Genomic DNA, 17,047 nt, shown 5'->3' on the forward strand with positions numbered 1-17,047 from the left:
GCTGTAAAACTGCAGCTAGTAAAGGATGGTGAAAATAACAATTCTGGTTAAACTGAAAAATCAATTCACTTTTCTCCTAAAATAACAGAGGTTCATTCATTTGATCCAATAGATCAATTGGCTCCAAAGTTTTCTTCAACACTAAGTTGAATAATGCTAACTAAGACCAATTCTGTTGCTGTTTTAAAAAATATTCCTATTTGGTTTTTGCTTAATGATATGGTTGCTAAACCACAATTCTTTCATACAAAGCAGTTCTCTAGTTCTCACAGGTGTCCACATAAGCACTGACAGGGAAAATTTACAAGCCAGCAGTTGCATGATTAAAGTACAGGAAATTTTTCAAATCCTTTTCTGAGGGAAAGGTGGCTGAAGCTCTTTCCACTACATTTGTTGAGTTCTAGGAACCAGAAAAGGTTTTTGAATGGTGGTATTTGTCCATGCAGTGGATTTATTTTTGCTTCTCGCAAAATGTCACCTCTTCTACCTTATAAACAGGGTCTATTAATCGATAACATTCAAAAATATGAAGCCAACACAAAAAGTGTGAGACCAAACTCAACAAACATGGGCTTCATTCAGACCTAGCCTGCTTGCTGGTCATCCTAGAAAGACTTCAGATAGGGCTCAATGTAGAGATTAATACTAAGCAATGTCTGAGAAGGACACTTGCCATTCCATTCCACCTGCCCATTCCCTTCCTCTCACAAGGATCAAGCAGATCACAACTGCAAGCTGTAATTGGTAAGGAATAAAATCCAAACAGGTGCCATAATGAGAATACTTTTCTGCCCCACAATGTCTGCTTGATTTAATTTTATCTGAGGTGACACACTGGGAAATGAGCCCTATGGCTGGCAGAAGGTTGGGCTCAAAGATTTCAAAAATTAATCAAAACACATTTGAAGGAAATGCATTGGACTGTTACGAGAAGCTGCAAAATAGGGGGTTTTTTTCCAAATGTATACCAAACAGATAATATATGAAGACTTTTTGAGCCTTTTGTGCTGGCTTGAAGCTTTGGCTGACGAACATTGGCAGACAACAAGAGTGGTATAATTTGATATTGGTTTTCATTGCAGAAAAATGTCAAGGAAGAGTTATTGTGCAATTGTTGCAGCACAGCAGCAACACTATCTCTTTCTCTTGTCAGCTCTGGTACTATCTTTGCAGGAAAGATCACACATCTTCTGATGGATGACCCCACTACCAGCAAAATATATGAAAAGCTTCTCTTTTACCTTGGATTGCATCAAAGATGTTAACAAGGATACTTCTCTTTCACTCCTCTTCCCAGCTGCTGTGTTTTCAGAAAACTGGGAATTTTTCATATTTGAGCCTTCTTTCCTTCAAATTCTTCTGAAATCCCAATCAGATTCAGAAAGTTTTGAGGCAGAAGAGTGACAGACAAGGCACAGACAAGATAGGTTGTATAAGTCTTGCTCTGTTAGGAAACCAAACTAAAAATATGTTTTATATAAAGGTTAATGCCATTATTGTAAATAGTTTTCCTTTAAACTCCTAAACCAGTAATACCAAAAGCAGTGCTTTTAAAAGGAAAATTACAGATAATTATTGTACTTTATTGTATTTTCTTCATTTTTCAGGTCCACCTCTGCCTCCATCATATTTCAGCCACTATATTAATAGCATAAAGGTAATTATATCCCATTTGTGTTTGAGTTCTGTAAAGCTTTTTTTAAAGGGTACTTTACTATAAATTAAGCATAAACCAATGCAACATGGTGAAATATACAAATATAAGGGCATCAGCAATTGCAAATTATACTAATTTCTTAAACTCCAGATACATAAGCAAGTTTATTACAACTATAGAGATAGCAGTTGTCAGAGGTATATAAAGAATACTTTGAAAGAAACTTTATTACTGAGGCTTTTTACCTTCCCAGTGGTATTAAAGTGAGTCATAATTCACTGTTACCTAACATATCTGCCTTAAATGAATGCTTTTGTTTCCATGCCAGCTCAGGTAAAAGACATCCATTAATTACCTAAAGGGCTTCTAGAACACTGGGTGAGGGGAAAGGGGGGTGGAAATCACTTCCATGTAATGTTATTTGTCTTTTAAGCACACTGAATAAAATTAAATTATGGAAACTATTTTCCTGGAAGCTCTTACAGCAAAGTATAACCATACCTTGATTTGTTTAGTCTCTCTCTGTTCCATTATTCTCTCGACTGCTTCAAGTGACAAAAATTAATAAAAATATTATATTATTTTAAATGTTTTTAGGTAAATAGGACTCTATCAGTAGAAGAACTGAAAAAATGTGAATCAAATTATCATTTGATGATGTTACCAAAAGTGTTGTGATGACAGTCTCTTGGAAGGACTCTTAATGCTGCCTGGTTTTAGGATTTTGTTTCTGCTTGCCTGAGTACACCCAAGTTATTCCTATGGCATAAAGTGTCCCATGTATGTGGCAAAGCTGATAGGGTTTCTTTGACCTTACATTGTAATGTCTGTAGCTTTACAGATTTAGCTGCCAATAACTGATTTTTCATCTAGTCCTTCCACTCCCCAAAATGGCCTGGAAAAAGAAACCTTTTGAGTTGTGTTTACTGGGAATCTGCAAAGACTAAAAGTCTGAGGAGGAGCTATACATAGCCATGTCCTCTGGCTGTCTGCAGATACCTGCCATTCTTGCTTTGCCCTTTGCCTCTTCTATCCACAGATTTATTTCTTGGAAACATGAAAAAAGTCAACCAAAAAAAACTGAAGGGGAAAAAAAAAGCAGACTAACAGAAAAAAATAATGTGAGGAAAAATGTATAAATGCTGTGGCTCATCTTGCACAGAGACATAATAATGCAGTAATTAAATGCTGCTTCTTACCTATTGTTCTGTTTCCCAAACTATCTGATAATCAGCCATGCAGAACAGAAGACATACTGTTTCAAGTGTCTGTAATTTTGTGTGGTGTCTCTTCTGTTATCCTGGTACACACTCCCATCCTGCTCTGCTCACTTTGTCAAACACTTTCAAATAACTGTCCATTCAATGTCAATCTTGCTTTGGTTTTTCCTTGGTGATGGGGGAAAGCACAAAGCCAGGCTTTTATGCTTCCTGCAACTCTCTCTTCGCCTCCAGCTACGGCACTGAACAAGGTTTTCCTGGGCAGAATAGCAACACCAACAGAGGCATTTGCCTCCACCAAACCCCACATCCCCTAGCACTTGCCCTGAATGAGCCTTGCAACCTCAATAGAGAAAGCATTCCTTTTCAGCCCATATCACAGAAGAAGAAAGAAAGTGATGTTAAAAACATTTCAAGCGAGTGAAACGTTTATCAAACTCGGAGATTTCATGTACATTTAAAAGTTCAGTGCATTGTGTTCTGGTCTCACTTCAGCTCAACATTTTAAAATACATTTTCTTCAAAGGGTGAAAAAGGAGACAATGGAGTCAGTGGTGTAAAAGGAGAAAAAGGAGAACCAAATGGAGGGTTTTTTCTGACAGGACCTCCTGGACCACCGGGAAGACCAGGATTAATTGTAAGTCATACAAGTTGTAGAATGGGAATATTTGTGACTACCCATTTAGAATTAATTTAGAAGGCATTAAAAAGAGACAAACATCAGGACTGGTAGGATTGCTAGGAGCTGTATAAAAACTTATATGCTAAGCATTAGGTGAATAGGAGAAAATTGCATTAAGTATAAACACAGACACTTCACTGTTGTGCATAGAATTACTTTGCTATGAAATTCTGACACAATGTTGTGCTCAACTGTCTCATATAGCTACAGCAGTATGTAGATCATGCTATTAACAGCATTACAAATCAAAGCAGCATGTATAATTTGTGATACTACTGCTTATACCCCCATAATACCAAAATAAGCCATATAAAGTTAGTCAGAGGCTGACTTGAAAATTATTGGCTATCTAAATAGTTCACCCTAATTTCCTAGTAATCCAAAAACATGACTGAAAAGACCAGTGTGTAGCGATATGGACCATTTCTATAAAATTCAACCACTGCCTACTGTCTACCTTTTAACTTTATCTTCTGGCAATTGCCACCACAGCTGCTTTGGAATAAAAGACACCAATTCTTTGGAACCTAGTTTATCCCCGGGATCTGGCAACAAATACATGCATTGCATTCCTCTATTGCCATGTCTGTGACAAGAACCATGAATGAGTGGGCCACAGCTGAGATTAAGAGATAGGTTAGCAAGACCACCCTTAAAAATCCCCCTGGTTCTATTTCACATTGCTGAGAACCATCTCCCTGTTTGGAAACTGTACTACTGGCGCAGCTGAGCTCTCCTTGTCCAGGGTCCAATGTGTTCCGTGTCTGCAGGATGGTCTGAGCACATAGAGCAGCAGTCCTCCTCAGTCAGGCTGAGGACATGCTGCTAAACTGGAAATGAAGGGAGTTGAAGTCTTTTTATTCTGCAAGTCTGGCAGCTGGAGAGGTTAAGGGCTAACATTTGATCACAGGAGGGAGAAGACAGCACTCATCATGAGATGTACACCTTGCATAGACACACTTTACATTAAAGTTTTCCACAAATTCTCTGAGCTCATCAAAGCAAGCAGTCTCAGCAATGAACAGAGTAGAGATCCAGAACTTTGAGAGCACTCTTGAGAGTTTTGCAGGTATCACCTGCTCAGGGGTAGGTATGAGATTTTTCAGAAAGCTTTCTGAAATTTAAATACTTGACTTTATTTCAGTACATATATAAAAAAAATTCATTTTCCATTATACCCATGCCTCCTTGGAGATACTTACATACAGACTCATGTCTAAATGGCGGTGTAGTGGCAGGCACCTGGTAAATGTTGCCACCAGAGATGATGGCCCTGCAGCAGTGAAACCAATACATTCAAGGAAATATTATTCATCACTGACAGGGACCGAAAGGGGACTCAATTGTTGGACCCAGAGGACCTCCAGGGTTACCTGGCCTACCTGGCTTACCAGGTTACGGAAAAATTGGACCTCCTGGCCCACCTGGACCACCTGGACCACCAGGCCCCCCTGCAATATATGGCTCAGGTGAGCTTTGCAGTGTATGTGTGAATGTACAGCCACATGCCCACAACCCACACATGACCAATTCTTTCTCACCTGGCAGGTTATCCCACCTGCCCACCATCTCTGCATTGCTGAACAGGTTGTTCCCTGCTCTCCTCCTGCCCTCCACCAATTTCTCCTGGGGGAAAGTTGGAACTGAGAGCACAAAAGGGACAATTTCTCTACAGACAGTTTTCACTGACTAGTGCCACGGAAGAGCTGTTGTGTGAAGGATCTTGCTGTGGCTGTGGCTGGGAGGAAATTTGCATAGTAGAGATCAAATTGACCAGCTGGCTAAATCTGGGACAAAATGCTCTTCTTGTGGGGAATGGAATTAAATCCAGCTGGTGGCCAACACAAGGGGATTTTCCCAGGTCTCAGTATTGAGTCCAGTCCTATCCAATATCAATTATCTGGGTTAGGCGATCAAATGCACACTTTAGTGAGTTTGCCCCCAAAATGGGTGGGAAGGCTGATCTGCTGAAATGTTCTACAGATGGGTCTGGACAGACTGAACCAATGGGCCAAGGTCACCTGTATGAGGATCAGTAAGGCCAGGTGCCAGGTCCTGCATTTGCATTTGCGTCACAACAACCCCACACAGACTGGCTGGAAAGCTGCCCAGCAGAAAAGGACCTGGGGGTGCTGGTTGGCAGTTGTTGGACCTGAGCCAGCAGTGCCCAGGTGGCCAAGAAGGCCAATGGCCCTGGCCTGTATCAGCAATAGTGTGGCCAGCAGGACGAGGGTAGTGATTGTCCCACTGCATCCAGCACTGGTCAGGCCACACCTTGAATCCTCTGCTCAGTTTTCAGCCCCTCACTACAAAAACAACATTGAGGTGCTGGAGCATGTTCAGAGAAGGGCACTCAAGGTGGGGAAGGGTCTGGAAAACAATTCCTATGAGGAGTAGCTGAGGGAGCTGGGGATGTTCAGCCTGGAGCAAAGGTTGTGACCTTATCACTCTCTACAACTGCCTGAAAGGAGTCTGTAGCCAGGAGGATCAGTCTCTTCTCCAAGGTTACAAGCAACAGGACAAGAGAAAATGGCCCCAAGTTGAACCAAGGGAGTTTCAAACTGAATATTAGGAATTTTTTTCACCTAAAGGACTGCCACTGGAACAAGCTGCCCAGGGAAATGGTTGAGTCACCATCTCTGGAAGCAAAACCATGGCACTTAGGGATATGTTTTAGAAGCAGACTTTGCAGTTCTGGGTGTCACCAGTGGAGGTGATGATCTTAAGGGTCTTTTCCAGCCCAAGTGCTTCTCTGATTCTCTGACAGTACGCACAGCAGAGTTTAGGTCTAGAATCAGACTGCTGGAGAACTGCTTGTAAAAACTAGTTGCTATGAAAATGCTGAATATAAATGGAACTTCAGGTTGCTTACTCTGCCTCTAATGGTTTTCAGCTTACTGGGTTAGAAAAGGAGCAAAATGTGCCACAATTAGTCACATCAAGAGAGGAATTTTGCAAACAAGGTGACATCAAAGGGAGTATGTGGTTAGAATTCAGGTGTCACAGTTCAAGATATTTGTGCTTCTGACTCCTTTTGGGTCACAGGTTTCCTAGTGACAAGCCTGATACTGTTAATGTCCAGCCTTGGGTTCTGGCAGATGGGGTCCTGGGCTCCTCTGACGTTACTTGACAGGTATGCCTGAGAAAATGACTGATCCCTCTAGAATCTGTGGCCAGCATGGAAATCCAGCCAGGTAAAACCAGAGCAGAGCATTCCTTAATCTCAGCTGAAGATGGTGTACTAGTAGAAAGGGAGACTTTACCTGAATAGAGATGCTGTAACAGAGATCTGTTCTTCCTAAAGTTTTGACAGGTCTAGGAAATACAGTTCTCCATTCCTGAGAACAAATAATTAGCCTGTTTTCCCACAAGTGCTTCCAGTATACTAGTTTGACACATCTCTCTTCAATTTGTTCTCTCCAGGTATTTCTTAAACATATCTCTCTTCAATTTGTTCTCTCCAGGTATTTCTTAAACATGGTCAGCCTCAATTATACAGCAGGTATAGAGACTTCCCATCTGTCATCCAGTCAGTACTATTAATTTAGTGTCTATCAGAAGTATTCGTCCTCTGAATAGTATTTGAGAAAGAAAAAGTCCTTAATATGTTTTACATTGGAACACAAGCTTTATGTGAATCAGCCCCTGACCATCACAATACAGAAAGATCCACACATCCATGAAGCCTGTAAAGGTCTTCAGGCCTTTTCCTGTGTAATTTAGATTAAGTACTTCTGGATATTAGCTAAGAGACCCAGTCAGACAAAACAAATTATTATTAGTATTCCATCCCTATACTTTCATTTATGCTCTCTGCCCTTAGTCTTCATCATCCTCCTACACATTTTCCTCTTTGCTTTCTAAAAGGGTTCTTTAAGCAGCACATATTTTACTAAATGTTTGGAACAGATGTTTATTTATTCCCTATCTTCGTGGTTCAGTTATCTCTTTTAAAGCTATTACCATCTGTAATTATGGAGTTCACATACTGTAGAATGGAGTTCGCATATTGCAATGTGGGGAAAGAGGAATAGCTTATCTGTAGGTAAACAGCTATAAACGCTTCTGAGAGCTGACCTCCTTCCCCTGCCATTGGTATGAAGGACCTGCTCTGGAGTATCCTTGCAAATGCCTCGGTGCATAGATTCTTCTTGCAAAAGGTGATTTTGAGGTTCCTCTAGGTTGCACAAAACCAAACAAACAAGGTCCTTGTATAGAAGCTCCTTAAAAACAACTTCAAAATTCCATTATCATGACATGCATTTGCACAAAATGAATGCTTTTAGTCTTCCATATCTTTGAATCTTTCCCACCTTAAAAGAAAGAAGTTTTTACTCCAGAAAACACCTCAAGATGAAGAAATTCACTTTTGGAATAGAGACAGATACTAGGTACCAGGTGGTGTGGACTGCAGTCTTAGTAGTCCAAGCTCATACCCCTGAAGAATTTCTTTTTTGTTTTACAACACAAGCTGAGTTTACACACATGAATATTTCATCTAAGGAAAAGTAAATTTTTGTTTGCCTTTAGAGCAAAAGATGTTATGACTCCCTCAAAGCTTATATGGGCAGGAGCAAAAAGTTCTTCCTCTTCTATGTGCACTAGCTAACAGAATAGCATTCTGGTCAGTTCAAGTGGGTTTTGTTCTTCATTTGCAGTTTCTACAACAGGGTGCAATCTGTTGGCCTTAACCTCCCAAAAAACAGAGGAAAGACTGTTCCGTCATTGCTTCTTAAAAAAATCCTTAGAATATATTTTCTGTAGTTGACTTGAGCTATTAAGGACATGACTATGGCTATTTAAAACTTCTGCTGCTCCTGGACACCATCACTAAGTCCTTTCTTTGTGTCACTCACATTTTCTCTCAAAAAAGATGACCTTCAGGATGTATTGTATGCTTGTCTTCTTTTTTAGCAGCTGCAATGCCTGGGCCACCAGGTCCTCCTGGAGAGCCAGGGTCACCTGCCACCAGGAATCTGGTAAGAGAGCAAAATAAGGAAGTTTGCTATAGAAAATGTTCTTCAAAACTTTTGGTGGTCACTGGTAGCACTGAAAGAGGAGTGAAAATTCCATCCTGTGTTTTTATGTCATAGAATGTTTTATAAACCACATAATTTTAAGATGCAAACTGTAGATTTCACTAGGAATTCTAAAAATCCTTGTGCCAGAGCCTACATGTAAATTTGTTTCCTTTTCTTATATTATGAAATGAATCAAAATTTGGTCTAAGATATCCATTAAGAAAAAAAAACCAAAAAACCAAAAACCCAAACAAACCAAAAAAAAAACCAGATATGGCAGAAGTCTCAGTAGTTTCTAAATTAAGAACTCATAGTTTAAAAAAAAAAAAAAAAACAACAAACCCACCAAAAAAGCTCGAGAAAACCACCCCCAAAAGCCCTATTCAAGTTAGCAGAGGGCATTCATTGCAATTCTCAGGGGAGAAATAAATGTTCAAAGACTGATGCCCCAAGACAGAAGACTGTAGTTGCAGGCTGGGAGCTACTGTCTCAGAAGGTTTGAGCTTACTTAGGTCAAAACTAAGACTAATAAAAAAATATACAATTCTCTAGTAGGATCTGCATTATTTACAGAGTGTTCATATGCCTTCTGACAATGAAGAAATGAGAAAAAAAAAGTTAAAGTTATTGCACTTTCTTGAAATTTGTCCCAGTTTTAAACTACTGCAATTCTCTTCTGAACTCTACAATTTTGACCCAGGATGCTAATTCGTAGGAGTGCAACAATCTTCACTCTGCACAAAATTAGTAAAAAATTACTGTCATTCTACTACAATACACAGAATGATGATGCCAGTATGCCAAAGTAGCAAGATATTCATATTACTTTATGGATTAAACTGACTTTATGGATAAAACTGACTTTATGAGCATTTCCTGGGGAAGAAGCCTTGACAATTATGTATCCAAATGAGACTATTTAACTTGCAGAATGTTTTGTGTGATGTGATGTTTTGTGTGTTTTGTGAATGTTTTGTGATGTGTCTGATGAAGTATGTTTCATTCTCCTATTTGACAGGTTACGACATTCCAAAACATTGAGGGTATGTTGGAAAAAGTTCATTATGTAGCAGAAGGTACACTAATCTATCTGAGGGAAACCAGTGAGGTTTTTATCCGTGTTCAGAAAGGATGGAGAAAATTGCAGGTACTATTGCACTACACCCTAATCTTTTCCAACTCCCTTCCTCACAATGAAGGTGAGGGACGTATTTTTACAGAGGGAGAGAAGTGTGGGTGCAAAGACTCCTTATTTTGAATTCAGAAGCTCCTGGTGATATGTTTTTGTTCTAATCTCCTTTTTGCTTCTTTCAGCTTGGTGAGCTAATTCCTATCCCTGCTGACAGCCTTCCTCCTCCAGCCATATCAAGCCATGTAAGTACAAAATACTGGACTGTGAAAAACTGAGTGTAGATGTGTGATACACTTGGCAGAAGTAGCATACAGATCTCTGCACAATGTGATTTTCCACCAAGATTTGTCAGTTCAAAATAAGCATCCTACCACTACATAAGCTTGCAGATTGATTTCTTTGGACAGTCATCTGTTTCCAGTATCTTCTGAGATTCCAAACACTAAAGACAGAAAGCAACATTTACAAAAAGCAGAATAAAGCAGAATAAGCAGCCCACAAAAAAAAAAAAATCCCAAAACCAAAAAACAAACAAAAATCCCCAAAACAAAACAAAAGAGACCAAAAAACAAACAAAAGAAAAAACAAACAAAAACCCACAAACCCAGAGAATTCTGTTTCATAAGCCTGGAATCAGTCATATCAAGCCCTGATCCCCTTCAAGGAAGGTCAGAAAAGGTTTTCAGAAAAGCAGATTTTCTTTGAAAGGTTGTACTCATGTATTCAGTGTACCATAATCATCACCTGGATGTAGCTTACCCCGCAGTGTGCAGAGGGTGCTCTTTAAAGCCTCAATTGTTAGTTTAGGCCTGACCCCATTCTGCAAGTTTTTGTACCAGACTGCATGTGAACATGCTGTCTGTCCCAAAAAATTGTGGGAGGATGAATACCAAGAAATGACAAAGGGAATAGAGAAGGTTTTTTGATGATAAGTTAATTGATCTACTGAGAAAATTAAAGGGCAAGAGAGTACTAGGAAGGAGCAGTAAGAAGGAAGATGGCCAGAAACAAATAAAAAGGTTAGAGTAGGTCAGGGAGAAGTTCACCTAGCACACTGGAAAAATGTCTAGACCTCAAGTTATAAAAAATTTCCTGTAACCTCCAGTTGACACCACCTGAGTTTCCCATGTGCTCCAGCTAGTGGCTTGTTACTCATACTTGCCATAACTAGAGAAGAAAACTTTACTGTTCCTGAAACAATTAAGAGGTTGAGAAGTGTTTCCACCCATTACATTTTCTGTTTTCACATCCTCCTTACCCTTTCAGTTTTGATTTTCCTCAACTGCTCTTCAGCTCCTACCAAGAGCAGGCTGTTTTTATGCAGAATTTCAGGTGTAATTAAATTTTTATTTTAAAAATTTACTGAGTGTGTAAAATTCTGATATTTAACTTTTTTTTTTGGCTTGTGTTCAAATAATAGGGATTTCAGTCTATTCCAGCACTGAGACCAGTATCAAATATGAACAACGTGAAACCAGCAGTAAGTATGAGATCTGTATTGTAGCTGCAGAGCCATGCTTTGTAATGTGACAGTTTGCATCTTTAGGGACAGTTGTGATATTTGCTCTTCAAACTCAGATTCTACTTCAGAAATTTACAAATACACTTCTATTGTTCCCTCCAGATCTATTTTCATCATCCCAGCCCCTTTCTCAACTCAAAGGAAAAAAAACTCCTGACTGAGTTAGGAATACCTCTTCACTTAGTGATTGTAGTTGCAATACAGAGTAACTTCTAAACTAACAATAGTGCTACAAATAATTAAAATATTTGTTACAATATTTTCAGTCTTTGTGGTGCTGCATGGTTTAGATGAACACTTGAGAACTTAAGCCTCTATTTAAAATACTTTAAAATATTTAGACAAAGAAAGCAAGGTAACTGACATATCTAAAAATGAAACCAGAAGAAATAAAAAGGAAGCATGTGGATTAGTTCTTGCATTTGTGCTGCTTGACTTAAGCATGCTACTTCTTCTATTTTTAAATGGTACCCAGTCGTTTCTTACTACTTTTTTCCATGTTTGCAGGATTTGTGATTTTGTTCATGTGAAAACTCCAAGATTTCCAATTGAAAATATTAGATGCTTCTAAAAGATTTTTATTTTTAGGAATACATAATATTCATGGTTTCCTTAACACTGAAAGATAAATTGATATTTCTGCTAAGGATCTCATGGCTCTGAGAAATGTAATGTTATGGCAGCAAATAACTTTCATACCTCTTATGAAGGGTATGTGTTCTGTGCTGGCAGGAGGAGGGGGCCACTCTTTTATTTCCAGGAAGTATCTTCCCTATGTCATAAATTTTTTTTAAATGGTCCCCTTTCTTCTTTTTTCTTCCAGTTGCATCTGGTGGCTTTGAACTTCCCATTGTCTGGTGACATGCGAGCAGATTTTCAGTGTTTTCGGCAGGCCCAGCTTGCCGGTTTGACATCCACCTACAGAGCCTTCCTCTCATCACACTTGCAAGATCTGGCCACAGTTGTCAGAAAAACAGACCGACACCATTTGCCAGTAGTCAACCTTCAGGTAAAAATGGGTAGTTAGTGCTTGTTTTTTAAGATAGGCCGTGGATTCCCCAAAAATCTTGGAAAATAGCAAAAGCACTAAGTTTCAGCCCAAACTGCGTTTTATAAAGAAGCAGCTTTGCTTCATATTTCACAGCCAGATTCAAGAAACAAAGAAGTAGTGATGAAGTTATGATGTCCTACCTTTTAGTGTGATCATAGGATAAAATGCCTATTTTACTCATTTCGAAGAAAAATGCAAATTCTGTGCTTAGGTATGAGGTTGGATGTACCCCAACAGAACAGAGAGGAGAGTCTAGAGCATGAGTCATTTTGTGGTCTCACATAAACAGACACACTCTAAAACTGAGGAAAACAAGCCATGTCTTTGTAGCATTGGCTGGCTCCCAGGACAGGCGGCCAAAGAAACCTACAGGAATAACACATGATGCTTGGAACATGTTGAACGGATGCTGCTCTGAAATGCATGCAAACACAGAGCCTTGAGAGAAATTTGTGAAGACAATGTTGTTTCAATCTTGACTGGAAAAACTCAAAAGCAGTTTGAGAGGAAGCCAAATGCAAAGGTTTTTCCCTGAATGTTTGCAACACTTTTCACATAACTGTGACCTTAACGGAAGTTCCAGTACAATTTATGTCTATATTTTTTCTACATATAGCTACAGTAGTTATAAGCAATTTTTCAAACAATACCCTAGGAGGAAAAGGACAGGGGATGATCAAACTGAATTTTTGGAGTGACAGCAGAACAGAGAGACAACTTGGAGGCAAAGGCATGGACCAGACAGCTATTTTTGCATAGAGTTGACAGACAAGACAAGTTTGTTCAGGAACATTATGCAGAAACTGGTGTGAAAGATTAAATCACAAGTGTCCTTAAATGCAGATAAAATTTTCAATTTACATATAAGTCTATGAAGGTAGACTATTTGGTATAGATAAGGGATTTTGTTTTTTTGTAAAAGTGGCTTTGAAATTTTAACAGGGAGAAACCCTTTTCAGTAACTGGGAATCTATATTTGATGGAAATGGTGGACAATTCAACATTCATGTTCCAATATACTCCTTTGATGGCAGAAATGTCATGACTGATTCATCTTGGTGAGTTGATATTATCATTTATATGTTACATGTTTTTTCTACTTTTACCAGATAGTAAAAGAATTAATAGCAGTATCTTGGGCTACTAGACGTGTGATAGAAATTTCTCACTTTCTTTATGTTATTTTTCTTTCCCTTTTCTGATAGTCTAGAAATGGGATATCAGATTGTGTTCTCTTTTCTTTCTCTCCTTTCTGTCTTCATCTTTACCTAACCACTCTGCTTCAAGCACAAGGAATGCAGACCACCACACATACAGGTGTGCAGTTGAATAAAGTAAAATAGACTTTTCCAGTAAATAACTTCTTAACATTACCTTTCAGGCCTCAAAAAATAATATGGCATGGTTCAACTGCAAATGGGATCCGACTGGTTAGCAGCTACTGTGAAGCCTGGCACACAGCTGATATGGGAGCTATGGGACAAGCATCGCCTCTGAACACAGGGAAACTTCTTGACCAGAAAGTATATAGCTGTAATAATCAGTTTATTGTTCTCTGTATTGAAAACAGTTTTGTCTCTGATCCCCAAGGAAAATAATTCACCTGCTGCACATAGGAATATTCCATTTGACAACAGAAAAAGCTGACACTGAAATTTCATTTGTAATGATGTAAATATTTTAATTTTTGTAATTGCACATTTCAGGAAAAAAATAGACAAAGAAAACATACCTCAACACAAACCACATTCCAGTTAGGTGGACCATCCAGTGCACATGACTGGCTTAAAGCCCTTACTTCCCCTTGAACCCCATGCAGTTTGAAGCTTGCCAGCAGTTAACTCATGTTCTGCCTGAGCTGGAGGTTGCCTAAGGGCATGAGCCAAGTGTGGTCTGTGAGGAAGATCCAGTAGCCTGTCAGTAAGCAGTGTGGCTCAGCAAGGCTGCTGTTTCACAGCTGAGAAGCTGCATGCTCTGTGCTCTCCTTTTCACTTGCATAGATTTTGGATGCCCAAGGCACCGTTCATATATACTCATATATACAGTGAATACTGAGATGCTCTTTTGCCTTACAGGGCTTGCATTTGCAAAACAAAGCTTTAAGAACAAAGGTACTCACCTCCTCTGAGTTTTGGTGGAAGCCAAGTACCTGACACCTGTAAACTTGTATGGATCTCAGCCTGGTGCTTACACAGAAATATAGTAGCTCCCACATCTTATTTCAGCTTTTCTCTTTGCAGATTCTAGGCATAAGACTTTATTCAGGAGGAGTAAATTTCACATTGACAAAATCTGGTCTTTATTTTGGTGCTATTGTTACCAGGAAACCTGAAAGCAATGTTAATAGAAAACATCCTGTTTAACTGGTAGAACTGAACAAAGCAAATGCAGACAAATGAACCATCTGACCTTTATTTATTTCATTGCATGCTAGAGGAAGTAATTTCCTTTTGTGTCAGACTGAAGAATGAAATATGTCTCTCATGGTTTCTTTAAAATAGGTTCTACACATTGTTATCCCACTAAGTTATATGTAAAGTGATTTTCCTTTTTGTGAATTTACCCTTCTGACATTTACATAATTAAAGAATTGTTAATATAACTGAAACAATTATAGGAATGATCAGGAAATTGTAATATTCTTCACTAACAGTATCACCATAATATTTGAAGTCTTTTGCTGATTTATTTGTTTACTGCATACTTTAAACAACATATTTAGTTATGTTTTATTAGGCGGTGACTATGGAGGTCAAACTCCACATTATCACTTTTTTAAAGATTTTAACAAGAATCCATGTTGGAAACACATGTTCATTTGCTGACAAATAGAGTAGTAAATAACTAGACAGCTTTTGTCAACAAAAGCAAATTACAAAAGCAAAATTACACTTACAATACTAAAATGATATAATTATACAACTAAATATTTTGAAATACAACTTTATTTTTCCAATTGATTATAAAAACTTATTTCCCATGGTCAGCTGAATGATTTCTTCATTTTTTTCTGGAAAAGCAAAGAATGTAAATTACTCCATTATTACAACATGGTAATAAGGCAAAAGCCATTTTTATTACATTTAAAATGTATGTATAACAATTAACTGCACTCATTTATAGTCAACTTTTCTAAAATACTGAGCCATTCTTGTGCCAAATTGCTCCGGTTCACAGAGCTGTAAGAGTTATTTATGTACAACAGGGTTTTGCTCTGAGTCACAGAAGGATCAAGGGGGGAAAAATGAAGTGCTTTTACCTACTTCAAGCAGGAACCATCTACTTTTAATCCTTTACAGGCCAGTGGGGTCTCAGCCTGCAGCCACTCATCCACATCAGTGCCCGCTCTTCCTCTCCTGAGCTCAAGCAGCACTCAGGAAGTTGGCTGTCCCTTTGCCTGGAATTGCAGTGACAAGAGGTAGCAGGGGCATGGGGTCACGCAGAAAAGCTCTGTGAAGGGGGACAAGCGAAGACTAATAAAAACATGCAGGTTTTAGGAGATACTGAGCTAGAGTTTAAGTTGGGTCCAGCAAAATGCATCCAGAGATCTTTGTGCCAGTCCTTCCACAGAGCTAACCCATCTTTGTATCCTGAACAGAGCTTAGCAAGGAACTGAAATTGTCAAGCACCATCAATAAGTTGCTAAAAACTCTCCATGTTTGCTTCCCACCTCTAAGATTAACCTGCAGGCTACAGCAATTTATTGCACACATTTAACTGAATACAAAGCATGAACTGTGCACCACCTGAGCTGCTGTGGTGCTGAGTTCACAGGCTTGCTCACACACCAAGGGAGATACCTTTACCAGAGAATGGCATGAGAGGTCTATTAGACATATGATGTTTCCCTTGGGGAAAATAACACACTTTTTTTCAAGCCCAGTGATGTTCTTTAGATTCCCAAGTATAATTGAAAAGAACAAATTATATTCATCAAGGATATGACAAAGAAAAAAAATTAGCCCAGTACTTAAGAATAAATTAGCTTTCTTTATCAAAGGAGAGTACTTTTTTCAGCACAGTTCCAATACAAAGGTCAGCTGCATTTGAGGAAGAACATCTGCTAATTCAGGTAAGAAACTGTGTATAAGGCAAAGTAATCACCAAGAGAGCACTAGAGCAAGATTGAAAACAGTAACTGCACAAGAAATCAATTTAGCAGTCCAAATTGTACTGAATTGTGAACACCCCAATATCCTGATCTGGCCCACTGGTTTTGCTAGCAGTAGGTAATCAGCAGGTCTTTCGCCCTTCTCAGTTCAGGGATCTTTTCTCTGGGCAATCACAAACCATGTCATGTTTCCCTCTATCAGTAGCATGCTGTTCTGCCCAGAAGAACTGCAGGGAGAGGAGCAGTTTCTCCTCACATTGCTGTTATAATCAAGCCAAACCTGTGAATTTCTGCAGTGCAGCATATACATTTCCAGGGACTGACAATTAACAAAACTCATTTTGGTGTAACTAAAGACTGCCAGCCTTGCTTCTGAGCTGTGCAGTGAAAGAAGAAAGAACGACTTGCAGTATGTCCTGCCTGGAAGATTCCACAAGAAGTTCCTCTTCTTTGGCATTGAGATTTAAGTATTACTTCTGCATTAATACTTGCAAGTCTTGTTTTCACTCCACTACTGTCTTGGAGAAGAGAACCTATCTTCTAGACTTTTAAAAAATTAGATGCTAGAATTTCAGTTTCATTTTGGTATACTGGGACTAACTGTGCATCTTAAAAAAAAAACTGATTGAGGTTTGGCTTTTATTTGCTGGT

At 38.9% G+C, this 17,047-nt stretch overlaps 1 protein-coding gene across 1 annotated transcript in view; it reads left to right on the forward strand.

Moving 5' to 3' along the window:
• The window catches only part of LOC135301681 (collagen alpha-1(XV) chain-like), a 117,632-nt gene extending 101,846 nt beyond the window's left edge, over positions 1 to 15,786 (forward strand). The window contains exons 33-42 of the mRNA XM_064421987.1: positions 1,608 to 1,657; positions 3,404 to 3,514; positions 4,884 to 5,028; positions 8,474 to 8,538; positions 9,599 to 9,727; positions 9,895 to 9,954; positions 11,133 to 11,192; positions 12,058 to 12,243; positions 13,228 to 13,343; positions 13,667 to 15,786. Coding sequence (XP_064278057.1) covers positions 1,608 to 1,657; positions 3,404 to 3,514; positions 4,884 to 5,028; positions 8,474 to 8,538; positions 9,599 to 9,727; positions 9,895 to 9,954; positions 11,133 to 11,192; positions 12,058 to 12,243; positions 13,228 to 13,343; positions 13,667 to 13,883 — 1,139 coding nt within the window. The 3' untranslated portion in view covers positions 13,884 to 15,786. The remainder of the gene's footprint in view (positions 1 to 1,607; positions 1,658 to 3,403; positions 3,515 to 4,883; positions 5,029 to 8,473; positions 8,539 to 9,598; positions 9,728 to 9,894; positions 9,955 to 11,132; positions 11,193 to 12,057; positions 12,244 to 13,227; positions 13,344 to 13,666) is intronic.
• The last annotated feature ends 1,261 nt before the right edge of the window (positions 15,787 to 17,047 follow it).

This window comes from Passer domesticus, chromosome 1, assembly GCF_036417665.1.
Source record: "Passer domesticus isolate bPasDom1 chromosome 1, bPasDom1.hap1, whole genome shotgun sequence".
In the NCBI taxonomy this organism is placed as follows: Eukaryota; Metazoa; Chordata; class Aves; order Passeriformes; family Passeridae; genus Passer; species Passer domesticus.